The sequence below is a fragment of the Pongo abelii genome, chromosome 19 (genome assembly GCF_028885655.2).
Source record: "Pongo abelii isolate AG06213 chromosome 19, NHGRI_mPonAbe1-v2.0_pri, whole genome shotgun sequence".
In the NCBI taxonomy this organism is placed as follows: Eukaryota; Metazoa; Chordata; class Mammalia; order Primates; family Hominidae; genus Pongo; species Pongo abelii.
The window spans coordinates 77,720,700-77,744,259 of NC_072004.2; the positions used below are offsets into that span (position 1 = coordinate 77,720,700).

Consider the following 23,560-nt stretch of genomic DNA (forward strand, 5'->3'; position numbering starts at 1 on the left):
GATTTTTTTCTTATGGCCATTCTTGCACGAGTAAAGTGGCATCATATTGTGGTTTTGATTTGCATTTCCCTAATCATTAGTGATGCTGAGCATTTTTCATATGTTTGTTGGCCATCTGTGTATCTTCTTTTGACAATTGTCTATTCATGTCCTTAGCCCACTTTTTGATGGGATTGTTTTTCTTCTTACTGATTTGTTTGAGTTTGTTGTAGATTCTGGATATTAGCCCTTTATCAGATGTGTAGATTGTGAAGATTTTCTCCCACTCTGTGGGTTGTCTTAAAAGAGCAATTTTATTTTGCTCATGATTTTGTAGGTCAAGAACTAGGCTTTTCTGGATCCAGAGAAGTCATTTACATGATAGCTCACTTTCTTAAAAGGCAAGTTGGTACTGAATGTTGTCTGGGAACTCAGCAGGGCTTCAGTCTGGGACCTCCAGTTCTTCTCTATGTGGGCTTCTCCTCAGGATTGCTTCGTCTTCCTCATAGCACAGTGGCTGGTTTTCAAGAGCAATTGTTCCACGAGACAGATAGTGGAAGCTGTCAGTTTCATAAGGCCTAGGCACAGAAACAGGTACAGAGTCAATTCTGTAGTTTTCTGTTGATTAAAGCAATTGCAGAACACACACAAAATCAAAAGGGAAGGAACATAAATCCGCCACATCTCCGTGGTTAGGTTGAAATGTTAAATGAAAAAAAAAAGTGTGTCATTCCTACTCGATTGTCAAGAATTTTTATATTTTAAGACTCGATTTGGTTTACTGCATCTAACACAGTACCTTAAGTTGTCATTGTTAAAGTTAATTTAAAGTTAAATTGAACAATGATTTTATATTGCTCAATATTTGAGGGAAAGTGTGAAAGCTGTTTTTCTAAAATTGAGAGAGAATAAACTGGATAGAATCTTAAAAAAAAAGAAAGAAAGAAAAGGGAGGTTTTCCCCACTTTATGTTTTTGTTTACTTTGTGGAAGATTAGTTGGCTGTAAGTATTTGGGTTTATTTCTGGGTTCTCTATTCTGTTCCATTGGTCTATGTGCCTATTTTTATACCAGTACCATGCTGTTTTGGTGAGTATGGACTTACAGTATAGTTTGAAATCAGGCAGTGTGGATGGCTCCAGATTTGTTATTTTTGCTTAGTCTTGCTTTGGCTATATGGGCTCTTTTTTGGTTCCATATGAATTTTAGGATTGTTTTTTCTAATTCTGTGACAAATGATGGTGGTATTTTGATGGGGATTGCATTGAATTTTTATATTGCTTTTGGCAGTATGGTCATTTTCACAATATTGATTCTACCAATCCATGAGCATGGGATGTGTTTCCATTTGTTTGTGTCATCTATGATTTCTTTCAGCAGTGTTTTGTAATTTTCCTTGTAGAGATCTTTCATCTCCTTGGTTAGGTATACTCCTAAGTATTTTATTTATTTATTTATTTTGCAGCTGTTGTGAAAGGGGTTGAGTTCTTGATTTGATTCTCCGCTTGGTTGCTGTTAGTGTATAGAAGAGCTACTGATTTGTGTACATTAATCTTGTATCCAGAAACTTTGCTGAATTCTTTTATCAGTTCTGGAGCTTTCTAGAAGAGTCTTTAGGGTTTTCAAGATAAACGATCATATTATCAGCAAACAGTGACAGTCAATTTCACCTTTAACCACAGAGAAACGTAGAACTGAAAGAAGGCAATCCACCAACCATAAAAGTTACAGGAAGATAAAATACCAGAGGGCAGCTTATCAGTCTTCTCTTCTTTACATTAGTCCTTCACTTATGAAGGGTTTATGTGCTGCCCTGATGTTACCTTCCAGACACCTGACCATTGGTCTAGCCTTTTGTTGCTGCTTTCTATAGTGAAGGAGTAGGCAATGATAATCTTAGATTCATGGTACATAAAGGCAAAGGCAAAAATCTTTTAAAAAGAAAAGTTTCCCTAATTGCTGCTTCAACTGCCACTGCTAGCCCTCTACCCCAGGCTGTAAACACACACACACACACACACACACACACACACACACACACATACAGCTTTTCATTTCCCAAGAATTTTGTTATGGCTTTTCTCTTGGTTCCTACAATCCAAATTTCTGCTCAAACTTCAGTTACTCCAGGGTTGATTTGTGGAGAGGAAGCCAGAAATCCATGCTACTTCACCATCTATGTGGGAACAGATGAATTTATGTAAATATAAAACCTGTCACGGCAGCAGACAACGTCTCACTGATTACCTTGAAGGAGAATTTATTGTCATGGGCTTGTCAATGAAAACACAAAGCAAAACATCCATTTGATGTCATGTGAAAAATATATGGAAAGGCTCAATGCTAACATTCAAAGAAATCTTGTCATAATCATCAGGTTTTTTGCTCAAGAATCACCTGAGCTAAATCTAACTATATCTAACATTATACTTGGGAACACCAATATGCATTATCTTAAGCAGCGGAGTAGAAAAGGAGAAATCAGAAGAAAAGGAGAAATCAGAAGAAAAGAAAGAGAGATATAAGAAAGTCATGGCAAGGTACCACTAATTGTTTTGATTGTCAAAAAAGAAAAAGTAGGTAGATTTATTATCTTAAGAGCTTTCTCCTGTTGGTCTAATTCTTATTTCAGGTATAAACACAAACACGAAAAGATTTAAGTAAAATTATAAGAGTTGTTCTTCTGAAATTGCTGGTTTTTAAAATATTTTATCAGGGCTCCCTATCAGTTTCTGTACTGTGCTTTAATATCTTACAGCTGCTGGAAAGTTGTATAAGCATAAGTTGCTGGATGGAATAAGGTCTCTCAAAGGTAAGTGAGAAATCAGGTAAAACTGATTGCGTTTACTTTTTTAAAACCACATATATTTGGGGTGATGACAAGTTTGACAATTAACCTGTTTACTAAGTGTTTTTGTCTTGTAATTTACTACTTTGAACATAGTGCCTTTGGGGAAATGATTTTTTATTCTATCACTACATTTAAAATCTATTTTACAAATAGAATTATAAAGGCAGTTTCTTGCCACATTTCATCAGACTTGCCCTAGTTCTTCAGTTTTTTCCTTACAAATGTCCCATGAAAGCTATAGTCAGATCCTCTAGACAAAAATGGGAGAGCACGTTCTGCTCCCGATTCACATGGCAATTCTTTTCATCTAAACAACTTTATTGTTTCTTTGATTGTTCACCCTCTGTTAACTCATGGACATGCCTAGTATTTTTCACTTTATCATTATTGTTTGCATTTCTCATTCCTGTCCTCTTTTTTCTAAGGAGTGAAGCTTAGTGTTGATAAGCTAGAACCCTTCATAGAATATATGGGCTTTGAGCTTGAGGAAGAAGAATACCAAGATCTGAAAAACAACCTGCCCATTGATGGTGAGCTGCTCTTTAAGCAAAACTTTGGATTCATATATGAGAACTTCTGATAGTATATTTAGAGTTGTGCAGAAGCATTAAAAAATAAAAAGAACTGCACTCCAGCCTGAGCAACAGAGTGAGACCCTGTCTCCAAAATAAATAAATAAATGCATAAATAAATAATATATAAAAAGGTAAGAGTCCAGTCCTCAAGAATTAATCAATTCATGCAGTAGACTTTATTGAGCATCTAATATATATAAACTATTAGGAATACAAAAATGAAGATGACAGGATCTCTGACCTCTAGGAGTTCATAGGCTAGTAATACAGCTTATATGCAGACAAGTCATCATAATGCTATGTGGTTGTGAATATATAAAAATATATTCAGTGAGATCCTAAAGGAGGAAAGAGCTAAGTTTGCCAGGAAGGGAGTCAGAGAAAGGCTTGTCAGAAGATGTGTGGAAGTTCTCCCAGATGAAGGCATTCCAGATAGGAAAATAATGCATACAAAAGCATAAATGCATGCAAAGTCACAAAATTGTTAGGAGAGCAGCAAGAATTTCCTTGTGGGTAGAATGTACTCTTCATGTTACGACACGGCAAGAAAAAAAAAAAGGCTGGAAAGGCAGATTGCCAAGACTGGAAAGCTGTGTAGTTTAGCTTTCATCATTCTTTTGAGCCTTTCAGTAATGTGTGCCTTTCTAGAAATTTGTCCATTTCATCTAAGTTGTCTTATTTGTTGGCATGAAGTTGTTCATGGTATTTCTTTATATTCCTTTTTAATGATTTCCTTTCTCATGATTTTGATCTGTATCTTTTTTATTTAGTCAGACTAGCTAAAGATTTGCCAATTTTGTTGATCTTTTCAAAAAGCCAACATCAATTTTTCCTATCAATTTTCTGTTTTCCATTTTATTGATTTCAGCTCTAATCCTCATTATTTTCTTCTCTCAGCTTACCTTAGGTTTAGTTTGTTCTTCTTATGGTGAAAACTTAAATTCTTAACTTAAAATCCTTCCTCCTCCTCCTCCTCCTTCCCGTCCTCCTCCTCTCCTCCTCTCGTCCTCTCCTCCTCCTCCTCCTTCTTTCTCCTTCTTTTTCTTCTTTTTTTCTTTGACAGAGTTTTGCTCTTGTTGCCCAGGCTAGAGTGCAATGGCACCTTGGCTCACTGCAACCTCCGCCTCCTGGGTACAAGCGATTCTCATGCCTCAGCCTCCTGAGTAGCTGGGACTTCAGGCATGCACCACCATGCCTGGCTAATTTTTGTATTTTTAGTAGAGAAGGGGTTTCACCATGTTGGTCAGGCTGGTTTCGAACTCCTGACCTCAGGTGATCCACCCACCTCAGCCTCCTAAAGTACTGGGATTACAGATATGAGCTACCATGCCCAACCCTTTCTTCATTTCTAATACAGGTGTTTGCAGGTATAAATTTTCCTCTAAGCACTGCTTTAGCTGCATTTTGAAATTTTCCATATTTGTGTTTTCATTTGCATTCAGTTTAAAATACTTTCTAATTTCCCAGGTAATTTATTCTAGATCCATGGGTTATTTAGAAATGTGTTGTTTGATTTCTAAATGTTTATGGATTTCCCAAATTTCCTTCTGCTGTTGATTTAGAATTAATTCCTTTGTGGTCAGAAAACATACTTTCATGATTTCAGTTATTTTAAACTGAATGAGACTTGTTTTATGGCCTAGCATATGGTCTAGCCTGGTGAATGTTCCATGGTTGATAATATTCTTCAAGTCTTCTTTATCCTACTTATTTTCCTGTTTGGTTGTTCTATCCGTTACTTAGAGTGGGGTACTGAAGTTTCCAACTATTATACTTCAATTGTCTATTTCTCCCTTCAATTTTAGCCTTCATACTGTAGGTAGTGGTATATCTAGAGTATTTCTCTCTTGCAAAATCAGTGCTGATGGCAATGTAGACAGCATTATTGGAAGTAAAGACTGGAACTTGAGAGATACTTCCATGATCCAACAAGAGACAGTGAGAGCCTAGGCAAGGGAAGTGAACTTAGTGATGGATAACAGAGTGATTTGGGAAAGATTTTAAAATTTAAATTTATTTATTAAAACTAATAAATAAAAATTTAAAGCGAATAGGGCATGGTGACTGATTACACAAGAGGTATGAAAAAGTCAAAGAATTTTAGGAAGGGATATCTTAATGAGTAAGTCATCAGTCATAAGCCAATTCAGGAAGAGGTTCAGTTTAAAATGTCAGGAGAGTAGTTTCAGTTTTGGACAGGTAGAGTTTGAGATACTTGTAAGACATTGACTTAGAAATATGAATTAAGAGATGGTTGGAAATGAATACTCTAATAATTCATCTTATTTATCTTTAACTAGGAAGTTAGCAGTCCACAAATTTAGCAAAACTTTAGCAATGTGTCAGAGCACTGATGAGATTATTAGTAGACCAAAAGGAAAATACAACAAATAAATAAAGGGCGAAAATGTCTGATAGGGAAAGTTTGAAAGTAAACAAATAAAATAAGGAGGAAAATAGTAGTAAGAGAAAGACAGAAAAGAAGAATTTATCTACAGTGAATTCTGACCTACGAAAAATGACAAGTTTAAGATGGGGAATAGTAATAATTCCCCTTAACATGAATCACATCTACCATACATTAGCATGGCCTCATCATAATGAGACCTACAAGTATCCAAAAAGAAAATTTTCCAAAATAATAACCCTCTAGGGAAAAAATAACAAAAACCTGGGATTCATCCCACTGGTTCCACTGATTATATGGCATTGTGGAATGAAGTTGGAATTGGAATTAGCCAGACAGGGATTTGAATCTCAGCTCTGACAACTCTTGGCTGTGCAAGATTGGTCAAATTAACCACTCTGAATCTTAGTTCCCTTCTGTCAAAAAGAAAATAATATCTACTTTCATAATTGTTGTAATTTCTTAATATAGGCCTTAGCACATAGTAAACATTTAAAATTAGCTTTATTAGTAGCGATAATAAAAATCAGTATACATTCATCTCAACACAATGCCACCTATTTATGCTCTGCTCTGGTCAGAAGAAAGTGAATTTTCCATTGGATTTTTTTTATTATTGGAAATATATCATTTCCCAGTATTTTTTATCTACTTATAAAATGATGTGAATACTTTTTCTTATTCATTATCCAGGTATCTTGAAACTTTACTGGAATGCCGTGATGATTTTGGTTGTAGAAGTGTCAACTATCTCTTTGAGTACTACTTTTCAAGTCAATGAGCTCTTAGGAAATAGCATTAGAAATATTCATATAAATAGCACTCAGGCTATTCATAAGTCTTCTGTGGGAATAATTAAAATACATTAGGATGGAAAATTAGCCAGGCATGGTGGTGCATGCCTGTAGTCCCAGCCACTAAGGAAACTGAGGCAGGAGAATCACTTGAACCCCAAGAGGCGGAGGTTGTGGTGAACCGAGATTGTGCCACTGAACTCCAGCCTGGGTGACAGAGCCAGATTCTGTCTCAAAAATAAATAAATAAAATAAAATACATGAGAATGGATAAGACATCTTCCTCCAAGGCACTGACCATCTATAAGACTCTTTTTTTTTTTTTAGATGGAGTTTTGCTCATGTTGCCCAGGCTGGAGTGCAATGGCCTGATACTGGCTCACCACAACCTCTTCCTCCCAGGTTCAAGCGATTCTCCTGCCTGGGCCTCCCAAGTAGCTGGGACTACCAGCGCCCACCACCTCACCTGACTAATTTTAATATTTTTAGTAAAGACAGGGTTTCGCCATGTTGACCAGGCTGGTCTCAAACTCCTGACCTCAGGTGATCCACCCGCCTTGGCCTCCAAAAGTGCTGGCATTATAGGCATGAGCCATTGGGCCTGGCCTATAAGGGTCTTTAAAGACCCACTTTAAAAGGCAATATATCCATATAACAATATTGTACCCCTTAAATTTATACAAGTTTTAAAAAGAAAAATACAAAATAAAGTTTAAAAACAAAATTTAAAAGATATTGTTAAAGTTCAGTTAGATTGATAAAAAAATTCTTGATATTGAAGTGGGTATTAGAAGAAGGACAGACAGCCTGAGCTAAGTGTGGATTGAGTGTAGAAATAGGCATTGGTGTGGCTGGGCGTGGTGGCTCATGCCTGTAATCCCAGCACTTTGGGAGGCCGAGGCGGGCGGATCACGAGGTCAGGAGATCAAGACCATCCTGGCTAACACGGTGAAACCCCGTCTCTACTAAAAATACAAAAAATTAGCCAGGCATGGTGGCGGGTGCCTGTAGTCCCAGCTACTTGGGAGGCTGAGGCAGGAAAATGGCATGAACCTGGGAGGCGGAGCTTGCAGTGAGCTGAGATCTCACCACTGCACTCCAGCCTTGGCGACAGAGCGAGACTCCGTCTCCAAAAAAAAAAGAGATAGAAACAAAAGAAATAGACATTGGTGGCCGGGCACGGTGGCTCACGCCTGTAATCCCAGCACTTTGGGAGACTGAGGCAGGTGTATCATGAGGTCAGGAATTCGAGACCAGCCTGGCCAAGATGTTGAAACCCTGTCTCTACTAAAAACACAAAAATTGCACAGTGGCAGGTGCCTGTAATCCTAGCTACTCGGGAGGCTGAGGCAGGAGAATCTCTTGAACCCAGGAGGCGGAGGTTGCAGTGAGCTAATACCGCGCCACTGCACTCTAGCCTGGATAACAGAGCAAGACTCCATCTCAAAACAAAAACAAACAAAATGCGTTGTTTTTTGGTTTAGGGGAGGGATTTTTTGCAGATATATGGACTGGTAATGCTCCAAGTCAAATCTTCCCTATTGGAGCATTTTCCCTTTTTAAGTTGCTTGACAGTATTATAATCAATAAAATAGAGTTATTCCAGATATCAAAGTAGAGAGGGCTACTTCTTCAGTGTGTCAGCCCAGCATTCTACTACATGAGGTTAACTATCTTAATAAAATAAAAAGTGATATTAGAAGTGTGAAATAAGTATTGTTTTTATAATCAGAGCTTTTTCTTTCCACATTTTCCATTTGGAGTTTTAAAAGGATAAAATTCTAGGCCGGGCGCAGTGGCTCATACCTGTAATCCCAGCACTTTGGGAGGCTGAGGCAGGTGGATCACTTGAGGTGAGGAGCTGGAGACCAGCCTGGCCAACATGGTGAAACCCCATCTCTACCAAAAATATAAAAATTAGCTGGGCGTGATGGCATGCACCTGTAATCCCAGCTACCTGTGAGGCTGAGGCAAGAGAATCACTTGAACCCAGGAGGCAGAGGTTGCAGTGAGCCAAGATCACACCACTGCACTCCAGCCTGGGCAACAGAGTGAGACCCTGACACAAAATAAATAAATAAATATCAAAATAAAAGGATGAAATTCTAGACTAAATCATACAAATTTGCTGAATTTTGTGTTTTCCTTGGAGGTATGACTTTTTTTTTTTTTTTTGAGACAGAGTCTTACTCTGCCTCCCAAGCTGGAGTGCAGTGCATGTTCTTGGCTCACTGTAGCCTCCACCTCCTGGGTTCAAGCGATTCTCCTGCTCAGCCTCCCGTATATTTTATACAAATATAAAAATTTTTGTATTTTTAGTAGAGATGTGGTTTCACCATGTTGACCAGGCTGGTCTCAAACTCCTGACCTCAAATGATTCGTCCACCTTGGCCTCTCATAGTGCTGGAATTACAGGTGCACCTGGCCAATGTATGACTGTTACATCTTTCTTCTATTCTATTATTGTCTTTATGATTATGATTCTGTCTTGTCTTATAGATGAGGGGAGAGTTAATGTGAATGTGGTGATGGATGAAGGATATCTTTTTACAGGTAGGTTAGATTTTTATTAACTCATTATTGAGCATCTATCATATCCCAACCTTCCAGGAGCTTGTGTAGTTAAGGCAGGAAAAATACATACAAGTAAATGCAATAAAATTTTATGGATTGCAAAGAACCTATGCAAGGTAAAGAAGGGGCAAGATGGTCACTTGCACCTCAGGAGAAGAAATTGAGAAATAGTTTTGTAGAGTGGGCAACACATGAGCTGATCCTTAAAAAATGAAACCATGTTTGTCAGGGAGACAGTGTTTCTGATAGAGGGAAAAAAGCATAATTTTTGTATTTTCAATAGAGATGGGCTTTCACCGTGTTGGCCAGGCTGGTTTCAAACTCCTGACCTCGGTGATCCACCGACCTCAGCCTCCCAAAATGATGGGATTGCAGGTGTGGGCCACTGTGCCCAACCAAGAAAAAAAGTCTAAATACACCTATAATAAGAAATTCAGTTACAGACATACCTCATGTTATTATGCTCTGCTTTATTGCATTTTACAGATACTGTGATTTTTACAAATTGAAGGTTTGCAAAACCCTGCATTGAGCAAGCCTATCAATGTCATTTTTCCAATTGCATGTCCTCATTTCATGTCTCATGTGTCATGTCTTGCAAACTTTTTTGTTATATCTATTATGGTAATCTGTGATCAATGATATTTGATGTTACTACTGTAATTGTTATGGGGTACCATGAACAGCAACCATGTAAGACAATTGACTCAACTGGTAAAAATAAAAAAAATGCATAAACAGCACCAAGATGAGAAACGAAACAGTATGGAACTTTAAGGAACTAGAAATAATTTGGCATAAGCTGGATCATAAAATGCTATCAGGAGTTTGGCAAGAAATAAACTTAAAGAGCAGGGAAGGAGATGTGGTAGACTCCCAAAAATACTCAGGTCGTAATCCTCAGAACCTGTGAATGTTAACTTATATGGGAAAAGTGACTTTGGAGATATGATTAGGAACCCTGAGATGGGGAGATTATCCTTATCTAAGTATACCTTAAATGTAATTACAACTGTCCTTACGAGGGAGACTTGATGACAGAAAAAGTAGAAGGCAGTGTGACAATGGACGCAAGATGCTGCAATGAGGGCTTTGAGGATGGAAGAAGGGATATGAGCCAAAGAATATAAGTGGCCTCTAGAAGTGGAAGGCAAGGGAACAGATTCTCTGCCAGAGCCTCCTGAAGAAACCAGCCCTGCTGACACCTTGACTTTAGCCCAGTAAAACTGATTTCAGACTTTCACTCTCCAGAACCATTAAGAGAAAAAAGCTGTATTGTTTTAAACTACCAAGTTTTTGGTAAAGTGTTACAGCAACAACAGGAACTAACACAGGGGACAAATCATAGAGGGCCTTGACTACCAAATAAAGGAGTGTGAATTTTATTCTGTGGAGTGTGGAGTCATTCCAGGATTCTAAGCTACAGACTATGTTATTAGATGTGCAAATGAGAAAGATTTGCCAGGTGCAATGGATCATGACTGTAATCCATCACTTTGGGAGGCAGAGGCAGGTGGATTGCCTGAGCTCGAGAGTTTGAGACCAGCCTGGGCAAAATGGTGAAACTGCATCTCTACAAAAAAAAAAAAAAGTTAACCAGGTGTGGTGGCACATACCTGTAGTCTCAGCTACTTGGGGGACTGAGGTGGGAGGATCACTTGAGCCCAGGAGGCTGAGGCTGCAGTGAGCTACAATTGTACCATGTAATCCAGCCTGGGTGACAAAGCAACACCCTGTCTCCAAAAAAAAAAGAAAAGAAAAGAAAGAAAGATTGCTTCAGCAATATAGAGAATGGATCAATGGATGAAGGTGTGTGTGCAAGAGAGGAGTCAGGGAGAGCAGTTAGGAAGCAAATTGTCACTGTCCAGGCAAAAGACAATAAAAGACAGAGGTAATCATTATCAATGAGACTTGAGAGGAAGGGATATATATAAGAGATATTACAGATACAGTATTACAGGATTTGATTCCTGATCAGGTATGGAGTTTGGAAGAAAAGAAAGAGTAAAGGATGACTGCTTTGTTTCTGAGTTGGGTAGTTGGGTGAGTGATAGTGACAGTCACCAAAATAAGAAATTCAGTAAAAGATTTAGAAGTAGAGTTACCATTTTGGGTCATATTGAATTTGGGGTTCCTGTGAGACATCTAAAGAGAATTGAACCGTACGCAATTGAATATATAAGAATCTGGGCCGGGCGCAGTGGCTCACGCCTGTAATCCCAGCACTTTGGGAGGCCAAGGTGGGTGGATCGCCTGAGGTCAGGAGTTCAAGACCAGCCTGGCCAACATAGTGAAACCCCATCTCTACTAAAAATACAAAAAAAAATTAGCTGGGCATGGTGGTGGGCGCCTGTAATCCCACCTCCTAGGGAGGCTGAGGTGGGAGAATCGCTTGAACCCATGAGGCAGAGGTTGCAGTGAGCCGAGATCGTGCCATTGCACTCCAGCCTGGGCAACAACAGCAAAACTCTGTCTCAAAAAAAAAAAAGATTCTGAAGCCACCTCTTTTTCCAAGACAAGCGGACTTAAAGTCAGGAAGGACACAGATATAGAGAATCTATGTAAGATGTGGGAGTAAAATTCAAAGGAGTTTACCTAAAAGTTTCCATTTTCTTTGTAAAGTAGAAAACAGGATCATCTACTAACAGGAAGGACACAATGATGGGGTAGGGAATTTCAAGAAGAGTATCAGTGATTTTACATAACTTTGTTTCTTGTTTTTGTTTTTAGTTTTATATATGTAGGGGATACAAGTGCAGATTTCTTACATGTATATATTGCATCGTTGTGAAGTCTGGGCTTTTAGTATACCCGTCACTCAAACAGTGAATATTGTACCCAATAGGTAATTTTTCAACCCTTGCTCCCACAGCCTCCCACCTTTTGTAGTCTTTAATGTCCATTATTCCACTCTGTATGTCCATGTGTACTCATTGTTTAGCTCCCAGTTATAAGTGAGAGCGTGCAGTACTTAACCCTCTGTTTCTGAGTTATTTTGCTGAGGATAATGGCCTCCAGTTCCATCCATGTTGCTGCAAAAGACATCATATCATTGTTTTGGTGTCTGAGTAGTATTCCTTGGTATATACATACTCCATCCTTTCTATCCAGTCCTCCATTGATGGACACTTAGATTGATTCCACATCTCTGCTATAGTGCTGCAATAAGCATAAGAGTGAAGATATACTTTTAATATAATGATTTTTTTCCCATTGGATATATACCCAGTAGTGGAACTGCTGGATCAAATGGCAGCTCCATGTTTTAGTTCCCTGAGAAATCTCCATGCTGTTTTCCATAAAAGCTATACTAATTTAATTTTGTATGACTTCGATAGAAAATATGAACTAAAGTTAATAAGGAATACATGAAGGCATTGCTGAGAAGTGCCAAGAGGTAACCATAGTTAAATACCATTAAAACATAATGGCAACCTTTCATATGATTATATGATATTCTTCAGTTGGACCAAATTAGGAGATTCTAAGGCTCATGTACCAAAACAGTGAAAGCACAGAGACTTAACCGTGTAGTCCAAGAAAATGATTAAGTGTTCTAGTGTGGATGCAGAAAGAAGTGAGGTTGTGAACTTATAGAAAAGCGAGAGACGAGGAATGAAATTCTCTATAAAGATGTAACACGTGTGGTATAAGTAAGGAAGTAAAATAAAGGGAAGAATTACAAGGTATTGGCCAAAAGTCAGCATGTTAGAATTTAAGGTTTTAGAGGTAAAGCATTTCTAGGTGATGACAAAGTCCAGAATGTGTCCTTGAGAGTTAACTAGTGTCGAATTTAAGAGATAGTCATTGAGGATAAGAAGGTCAAGAAATTTGGAGGCCAGTCATTGAATGAGTTATCTGAATAAAGGCTGGAATTCCTTATAATGATGCCAGGAGTTTTGGAGGAAGAAGACTATGGGTCATGGGACAGCTCCTAAAGTGACCAAGAAGCCAGTGGGTGGCAATAAAAATAAGAGATAGTCATTGAGGATAAGAAGGTCAAGAGATTTGGAGGCGAAGTCATTGAATGAGTTATCCATATAAAGGCTGGAATTCCTTATAATAATGCCAGGAGTTTTGGATGCAGGAGAAGACTGTGGGTCATAGGACAAGCTCCTGAAGTGACCAAGAAGCCAGTGGGTGGCAATAAAAAGAAAGCCAAATTCCATAAATCTCAAAAGAGAAGAGGTTTGGATTTGGTTGAAAAGCAGCAGTTGCAATCTAGAAGAATGCCAAGCCCTGAGACAATTAGGACATAGAAAAATGAGCAGTCTTGGCAACAGAGCGAGACTCCATCTCAAAAAAAAAAAAAAAAAGAAAAGAAAAGAAAAAGAAAAATGAGCAGTCTTATCTCAAAAATAAAAGCAAGTAATAGAAAATTATATTAGGAAGAGGCAAAGTTCAATTAAGAAGGAAGGTTAAAAGTCTGTAAAGAGACTAAAAATACAGAGAAATTCATATTCTATTTCAACTCTATGAGAAGGGTTGAAAAGAAGCTAGCAATAGAAAGAAAAATATCAAGTAATAAAACAGAATACACTAGAGAGGGCAGAAAATTGGGAGGGGTTTTCATTCTGAAAAATGACAGCAATGTGGATAAAAGGTATGGTTAGACCAATGCCCTTGAGGCAGAAGCTCCCATGTCTTGTCAAAAGCCTGATCAAGTTAGCAGACTGGGAGCTTGCTCTTTTGTGTCTGAAGAGTCATTCCTTTGGCTGGTGACAGGGGGATATTAGAAGCCCCAGTGGTGAAGAGAGTTCCGAAGCATCTTGGGGAAAACAACCCTTGTGCACATTTCCTCCTAGGCACTTGTGCAGATGACTGGCTAACTCTCCAGACATTCCCCTCTCAATGGAAACACTGCATTGTTGTTCCAGAGGACTAAAAGCAAGAATTTTCTTTTGCTGGAATTGGAAAGGATTAGGACATCTGATTTGTCTGCCCTAACTGCATCTTTAGCTTTTGTTCCCTGCCAAGAGAGCTACTGTAAACATGATGAACATTCATAAAACCCACTGGACTTTCTGTAGGAAGTATGGCAAGCACCAATCCCACAAAGTGACACAGTGCAAGAAGGGCAAGGATTCTCTGTATGCCCAGGGAAAGCAGTGTTATGACAGGAAGCAGAGTGGCTATGATGGGCAAACTAAGCTGATTTTCCAGAAAAGGCTAAAACCACAAAGAAGATTGTGCTGAGACAAGAGTGTATTGAGTCCAACTGCAGATCTCAGCGAATGCTGGCTGTTAAGAGAACTGGAAGGAGCTAAAACAAAAAAGGGCCAAGTGATTCAGTTCTGAGCTTCATCTTTTGTTTTATTAAGAAAACAATAAAATCTTGAGGTTATGCTCAAACAATAAAGAAAGAAATTGCATCTTCAGGCAGAGAAAAGAGCCATGGTGAAGGAAAATTGTACACAGTCATCCTAAGAGCAGACTGGGAGATGGTTGCAGGGGGCAAGGATAACTGGTGATTTCCACTCTCATAACCAGGAAGTAAAACTAAGTTCGTTACCAAAGAAACTTGTTAGCTTTGTGTCTTATTCATGTTTATGATAGTTTGGTTATCACCTGTCTGTTTCCCTCTAGCACTTTACATTAAAGTTCTAAGAATAAAAAATCTCTACATGCTGGTGTTCCTGAGGCATACAAAAAAGGTGAGCTTGAGAGGTTGCATCTGACTTCCTAGCCACCCTTAAGGAAGGAAGCACAAGAAATGCACTGTGTGTTGTAGCTACCAAGAAGAGGAAAGCAGATTCACCAAATCCCTGAGGCATGATAGAGAGCCAGACCAGGTTAAGATAGAAGCCCCTAGAGATAGGCCCTGTATGGTGGCAAAACATGCAATTAAGAAAATTTTGCAAAATCAAGATTCCAATGTTTGCACAAAATTCTATTTTAAATGCAATGCTTCCGTTTTTGATACATTCTCTCACTCTACCTATTTACTGGTGAACGTTTGCATCTAATGGCTTACAGCCTAATTTTCACCATCATTGTTTTAGAAAACAGCTCGAAGATTATGTCTGAGCAATAGCTGGCATTCTTGCCGATTTATTTCATTAATGTTTAATCAGCAAATGATGCTACATGAACATTTTTCTTAATATAGAATCATTTATACCACTTTCAAACTTTAAACCACTTTCACTTTTTACTTTTTAAAGGTGAGAAGGTTGATACTAGGAACCTGGAAAATTTTCTGGAAAATATGGGGATAAAGCTCACAGAAGATAAAGGCATGCAACTGCTGAATAATCTTCCAGTTGATGGTAAGCATTAAAAATATCACACAACCAGGCGTGGTGGCACATGCTCATGGTCCCAGCTACTCAGGAAGCTGAGGTGGGAGGATTGCTGGGGCCCAGGAGGTCAAGGCTGCTTTGAGCAGTAATCACACCACTGCATTCCAGCCTGGATGACAGGGCAAGACCCTGTCTCAAAAAGTTTAAATTTAAAAAATCATAGTAAAGCCAGGTGCGGTGGCTCACACCTGTAATCTCAGCACTTTAGGAGGCTGAGGTGAGAGGATCGCTTGAGTTCAAGAGTTTGAGACCAACCTGGGCAACATAGTGAGACCCCGTCTTTATAAAAAAAAAGTTTAAAAAGTAGCTAGGCATGACTCCACATACCTGTAGTCCCAGCTACTTGGAAGGCTGATGTGGGAGAATCACTTGAGCCCAGGAGGTGGAGTCTATAGTGAGCTGAGATCCCATCACTGCACTCCAGCCTGGGAGACAGAGCAAAACGCTGTCTCAACAACAACAACAAAATCACAGGATTCTTTGAAGAAGACCGAGCATATGACCTTTTGTGACTAATACTCTCTATGTAAGGAATGTTCCATGTCCCACCAACAAAATGATTTCATCATATTGAGAACTGTTTCCATTCCTGAGTTTTATTCTTGAAAATGAAAAAGTATAAATTTCTGTAATAAAATATTTTAAAATGTATATTCTGAAATTATGTATGTTTTGTACTATTTTTTAAATATCTACATTGCTGCCTGAGACTTGGATTTTTCTCTGTCTTACAGCCAAAGGAAAGGTATTTGTGAACAGATTGATGAAAGAATTGAGAGGTCTTGAAGGTGAGTGAGAAGTAAGATAAAAAGGCAGGTAAAACTGAGTTCCTCAAGCTTTACTGTTGTTTTCAAAAACCCTTCCTATTTCACAATTTTCAGATTATTAATCCTGCTGTCCCAACTGTTTATTAATTCATTGTTTATCCTTATATGCTTTAGGCACACTGCAATCACTAAAATGGTTTAACTACAGTAGACTCAAAAACAGTGGTTCCCAAATAAAGTTGTGCATCAGAATCACCAGGAAAAAAAAAAAACACTGTCTTAGCATTCAGATCACTAGGCCCTTTTTCTGTCATATTGATCTTGGATTTCTAGAGCTAGTACCTAGAAACATGTTATTAAAAAGTTTTGAGGAGGAGGGGCCAAGATGGCCCAATAGGAAAAGCTCTGGTCTGTAGCTCCCAGCGAGACCATCGCAGAAGGTGGGTGATTTCTGCATTTCCAATTGAGGTACCTAGTTCATCTCATTGGAACTGGTTGGGCAGTGGGTCCAACCCACAGAGGGTAAGCAGAGCAGGGTAGGGCATTGCTTCACCTGGGAAGTGCAAGGAGCTGGGGACCTCCCTCCGCCCATCCAAGGGAAACTGTGAGGGACCGTGCTACCCCACTGGGTTACTACACTTTTCCCACGGTTTTTGCAATCTGCAGATCAGGAGATTCTCTCATGTGCCTACACCACCAGGGCCCTGGGTTTCAAGCACAAAACTGGGCAACTGTTTGAGCAGACACTGAGCTAGCTGCAGGAGTATTTTTTTGTACCCCAGTAGCACCTGGAACCCTGTGAGACAGAACCATTCACTCCCCTGGAAAGGGGGGTGAAGGCAGGGAGCCAAGTGGTCTTGCTCAGCGTGTCCCACTCCCATGAAGCCCAGCAAGCTAAGAACCACTGGCTTGAAATTCCCACTGCCAGCACAGCAGTCTGAAGTCAACCTGGGACAATTGAGCTTGGTAGCAGGAGGGGCATCTGCCATTACTGAGGCTTTAGTAGGTGGTTTTCCCTGACAGTGCTAAGAAGGCTGAGAGGTCTGGGCTGGACATGGCAAAGCAGCTGTGGCCAGACTGGTTCTCTAGATACCTCCTCACTGGGAGGGCATCTCTGAAGGAAAGGTAACAGCCCCAGTGAGGGGCCTACAAACAAAATTCCCATCTCCCTGGGACAGAGCACCTGGGGGAAGGGGTAGCTGTGGGCCACAGCTTCAGCAGATTTAATCATTCCTGCCTGCTTGCTCTAAAGAGAGCAGCTGATCCCGACAAGAGGGATTCTTCCAGCACAGCGCACCAACTCTGGTAAGGGACAGACTGCCTCCTCAAGTGGGTCCCTCACCCCTGTGCCTCCTGACTGGGAGAAATCGCCCAACAAGGGTCGACAGACACCTCATACAAGAGAGCTCCATTTGGCATCAGGCCGGTGCCCCTCTGGGACGAAGCTTCCAGAGGAAGGAGCAGAGAGCAATCTTTGCTGTTCTGCAGCCTTCACTGGTGACACCCAGGCAAACAGGGTCTGGAGTGGACCTCCAACAAACTTCAGCAGACCTGCAGAAGAGGGGCCTGACTGTTAGAAGAAAAACTAACAAACAGAAAGCAACAACATCAACATCAGCATAAAGGACCCGCACACAAAAACCCTATCCAAAGGTCATCAGCCTCAAAGATCAAAGGTAGATAAATCCACAAAGATGAGGAAAAACCAGCACAAAAGCGCTGAACATTCCAAAAACCAGAATGCCTCTTCTCCTCCAAATGATCACAACTGCTCTCCAGCAAGGGCACAAAACTGGACGGAGAACGATATTGACAAATTGACAGAAGTAGGCTTCAGGAGGTGGATAATAACAAACTCCTCTGAGCTAAAGGAGCATGTTCTAACCCAATGCAAGGAAGCAAAGAACCTTGAAAGAAGGTTACAGGAACTGGTAACTAGAATAACCAGTTTAGAGAGGAACATAAATGACCTGATGGAGCTGGAAAACACAGCACAAGAACTTCGTGAAGCATACACAAGTATCAATAGCCGAATCAATCAAGTGGAAGAAAGGGTATCAGAGATTGAAGATCAACTTACTGAAATAAGGTGTGAAGACAAGATTAGAGAAAAAAAAAGAATGAAAAGGAATGAACACAGCCTCCAAGAAACATGGGACTATATGAAAAGACCAAACCTATGATTGATTGGTGTACCTGAAAGTGATGGGGAGAATGGAAACAAACTGGAAAACACACTTCAGGAAATTATCCAGGAGAACTTCCCCAACCTAGCAAGACAGGCCAACATTCAAATTCAGGAAATACAGAGAACACCACTAAGATACTCCTCAAGAAGAGCAACCCCAAGACACATAATCATCAGATTCTCCAAGGTTGAAATGAAGGAAAAAATGTTAAGGACAGCCAGAGAAAATGGTCAGGTTACCTACAAAGGGAAGCCCATCAGACTAACAGTGGATCTCTCTGCAGAAATCCTACAAGCCAGAAGAGAGTGGGGGCCAATATTCAACATTCTTAAAGAAAAGAATTTTCAACCCAGAATTTCATATCCAGCCAAAGCTTCATAAAGCTTCATAAAGTGAAGGAGAAATAAAATCCTTTCCAGACAAGCAAATGCTGAGGGCTCTGCTTCCTCACCAGGCCTGTCTTACAAGAGCTCCTGAAGAAAGCACTAAATATGGAAGGGAAAAACTGGTATCAGCCACTGCAAAAACATACCAAAATATAAAGACCAATGACACTATGAAGAAACTGCATCAACTAATGTGCAAATTGAACAGGTAGCATCATGATGACAGGATCAAATTCAAACATAACAATATTAACCTTAAATGTAAATGGGCTAAATGCCCCAGTGAAAAGACACAGATTGGCAAATTGGATAAAGCATCAAGACCCATCAGTGTGCTGTATTCAATAGACCCATCTCATGTGCAAAGACACACATAGGCTCAAAATAAAGGGATGAAGGAATATTTACCAAGCAAATGGAAAGCAAAAAAAAAAAAAAGCAGGGGTTGCAATCCTAGTCTCTGATAAAACAGACTTTAAACCAACAAAGATCAAAAAAGACAAAGAAAGCCATTACATAATGATAAAGGGATCAGTGCAACAAGAAGAGCTAACTATCCTCAATATATATGCACCCAATACAGGAGCACCCAGATTCATAAAACAAGTTCTTAGAGATGTGCAAAGAGACTTAGACTCTCACACAATAATAGTGGGAGACTTTAACACCCCAGTGTCAATATTAGATAGATCAATGAGACAGAAAATTAACAAGGGTATTCAGGACTTGAACTCAGCTCTAGACCAAGCAGACCTAATAGCCATCTACAGAATACTCCACCCCAAATCAACAGAATATACATTCTTCTCAGTGCCACATAGCACTTATTCTAACATCGACCACATAATTGGAACTGAAGCACTCCTCAGCAAATGCAAATGAACAGAAATCATAACAAATAGTCTCTCAGACCACAGTACAATCAAATTAGAACTCAGGATTTAAAAACTCACTCAAAACCGCAAAACTACATGGAAATTGAACAGCCTGCTCCTGAATGACTACTGGGTAAATAACAAAATTATTTACCCAAATACCCACCAGTCATAGACTGGATAAAGAAAATGTGGCACCATGGAATACTATGCAGCCATAAAAACAAATGAGTTCTTGTCCTTTGCAGGGACATGGATGAAGCTGGAAACCATCATGCTCAGCAAACTAACAGAGGAACAGAAAACCAAACACCCCATGTTCTCCCTCATAAGTGGGAGTTGAACAATGAGAATACATAGACACAGGGAGGGGAACATCACACACCAGGGCCTGTCAAGGGGTTGGGGGCAAGGAGAGAGAGAGCGTTAGGACAAATACCTAATGCATGCAGGGCTTAAAACTAGATGACGGGTTAACAGGTGCAGCAAACCACCATGGCACATGTATACCTATGTAACAAACCTGCACATTCTGCACATGTATCCCAGGACTTAAAATAAAAAATAAAGATCAACAAAATTGATAGACCGCTAGCAAGACTAATAAAGAAGAAAAGAGAGAAGAATCAAATAGACGCAATAAAAAAATGATAAAGGGGATATCACCACCGATCCCACAGAAATACAAACTACCATCAGAGAATACTATAAACACCTCTACGCAAATAAACTAGAAAATCTAGAAGAAATGGATAAATTCCTCGACACATACACCCTCCCAAGACTAAACCAGGAAGAAGTTGAATCTGAATAGACCCATAACAGGATCTGAAATTGAGGCAATAATCAATAGCTTACCAACCAAAAAAAGTCCAGGACCAGATGGATTCACAGCCGAATTCTACTAGAGGTACAAAGAGGAGCTGGTACCATTCCTTCTGAAACTATTCCAATCAATAGAAAAAGAGAGAATCCTCCCTAACTCATTTTATGAGGCCAGCATCATCCTGATACCAAAGCCTGGCGGAGACACAACCAAAAAAGAGAATTTTAGACCAATATCCTTGATGAACATCGATGCAAAAATCCTTAATAAAATACTGGCAAACCGAATCCAGCAGCACATCTAAAAGCTTATCCACCATGATCAAGTGGGCTTCATCCCTGGGATGCAAGGCTGGTTCAACATACACAAATCAATAAATGTAATCCAGCATATAAACAGAACCAAAGACAAAAACCACATGATTATCTCAATAGATGCAGAAAAGGCCTTTGACAAAATTCAACAACCTTCATGCTAAAAACTCTCAATAAATTAGGTATTGATGGGACGTATCTCAAAATAATAAGAGCTATCTGTGACAAACCCACAGCCAATATCATACTGAATGGGCAAAAACTGGAAGCATTCCTTTGAAAACGGGCACAAGACAGGGATGCCCTGTCTCACCACTCCTATTCAACATAGTGTTGGAAGTTCTGGCCAGGGCAATCAGGCAGGAGAAGGAAATAAAGGGTATTCAATTAGGAAAAGAGGAAGTCAAATTGTCCCTGTTTGCAGACGACATGATTGTATATCTAGAAAACCCCATTGTCTCAGTCCAAAATCTCCTTAAGCTGATAAGCAACTTCAGCAAAGTCTCAGGATACAAAATCAATGTACAAAAATCACAAGCATTCTTATACACCAATAACAGACAAACAGAGAGCCAAATCATGAGTGAACTCCCATTCACAATTGCTTCAAAGAAAATAAAATACCTAGGAATGCAACTTACAAGGGATGTGAAGGACCTCTTCAAGGAGAACTACAAACCACTGCTCAAGGAAATAAAAGAGGATGCAAATAAATGGAAGAACATTCCATGCTCATGGGTAGGAAGAATCAATATCATGAAAATGGCCATACTGCCCAAGGTAATTTATAGATTCAATGCCATCCCTATCAAGCTACCAATGACTTTCTTCACAGAATTGGAAAAAACTACTTTAAAGTTCACGTGGAACCAAAAAAGAGCCCGCATCGCCAAGTCAATCCTAAGCCAAAAGAACAAAGCTGGAGGCATCACACTACCTGACTTCACACTATACTACAAGGCTACAGTAACCAAAACAGCATGGTACTGGTACCAAAACAGAGATATAGATCAATGGAACAGAACAGAGCCCTCAGAAATAACGCCGCATATCTACAACTATCTGATCTTTGACAAACCTGAGAAAAACAAGCAATGGGGAAAGGATTCCCTATTTAATAAATGGTGCTGGGAAAACTGGCTAGCCATATGTAGAAAGCTGAAACTGGATCCCTTCCTTACACCTTATACAAAAATTAATTCAAGATGGATTAAAGACTTAAACGTTAGACCTAAAACCATAAAAACCCTAGAAGAAAACCTAGGCAATACCATTCAGGACATAGGCATGGGCAAGGACTTCATGTCTAAAACACCAAAAGCAATGGCAACAAAAGCCAAAATTGACAAATGGGATCTAATTAAACTAAAGAGCTTCTGCACAGCAAAGGAAACTACCATCAGAGTGAACAGGCAACCTACAGAATGGGAGAAAATTTTTGCAACCTAGTCATCTGACAAAGGGCTAATATCCAGAATCTACAATGAACTCCAAGAAATTTACAAGAAAATTTACAAGAAAAAAAAATTTTTTTTTACAAGAAAAAAACAAACAACCCCATCAAAAAGTGGGTGAAGGACATGAACAGACACTTCTCAAAAGAAGACATTTATGCAGCCAAAAAACACATGAAAAAATGCTCACCATCACTGGCCATCAGAGAAATGCAAATCAAAACCACAATGAGATACCATTTCACACCAGTTAGAATGGCAATCATTAAAAAGTCAGGAAACAGCAGGTGCTGGAGAGGATGTGGAGAAATAGGAACACTTTTACACTGTTGGTAGGACTGTAAACTAGTTCAACCATTGTGGAAGTCAGTGTGGCGATTCCTCGGGGATCTAGAACTAGAAATACCATTTGACCCAGCCATCCCATTACTGGGTATATACCCAAAGGACTATAAATCATGCTGCTATAAAGACACATGCACACGTATGTTTATTGTGGCACTATTCACAATAGCAAAGACTTGGAACCAACCTAAATGTCCAACAACGATAGACTGGATTAAGAAAATATGCACATATACATCATGGAATACTATGCAGCCGTAACAAATGATGAGTTCATGTCCTTTGTAGGGACATGGATGAATCTGGAAACCATCATTCTCAGCAAACTATCACAAGGACAAAAAACCAAACACCACATGTTCTCACTCATAGGTGGGAATTGAACAATGAGAACACATGGACCCAGGAAGGGGAACATCACACACCGGGGACTGTTGTGGGGTTGGGGGAAGGGGGAGGGATAGCATTAGGAGATATACCTAATGCTAAATGACGAGTTACTGGTGCAGCACACCAGCATGGCACATGTATACATATGTAACAAACCTGCACGTTGTGCACATGCACCCTAAAACTTAAAGTATAATAATAATAATATAATAATATTAAAAAATAAAATAAAATAAAGAATAAAATGAACAGAAAAAGTGGAAAAAAAGTGTCCCAGAAGATATTGGTCAACAGATATAAAGTCATAGTTAGGAGGAATAGGTTCTGGTGTTCTATTGTAGAACAAGATTGCTATAATTAATAATAGTGTATTGTGTGTTTCAAGCTACAAGAAAGGATTTTGAATGTTCTCACCACAAAGAAATGATTAATATTTGAGGTGATAGATATGCTAATTACACTGATTTTATTATTCCACAATGCTTACATGTATCAAAACATCACATCATACCCTTTAAAATACACAATTATTA

The 23,560-nt window shown here is 39.4% G+C and overlaps 1 protein-coding gene across 1 annotated transcript in view; it reads left to right on the top strand.

The window, feature by feature from the left end:
- LOC100445724 (EF-hand calcium-binding domain-containing protein 3) overlaps positions 1–23,560 on the top strand; it is a 544,420-nt gene that overhangs the window by 418,393 nt on the left and 102,467 nt on the right. The window contains exons 92-96 of the mRNA XM_063718854.1: positions 2,737–2,790; positions 3,255–3,359; positions 9,105–9,158; positions 15,344–15,448; positions 16,216–16,269. Coding sequence (XP_063574924.1) covers positions 2,737–2,790; positions 3,255–3,359; positions 9,105–9,158; positions 15,344–15,448; positions 16,216–16,269 — 372 coding nt within the window. The remainder of the gene's footprint in view (positions 1–2,736; positions 2,791–3,254; positions 3,360–9,104; positions 9,159–15,343; positions 15,449–16,215; positions 16,270–23,560) is intronic.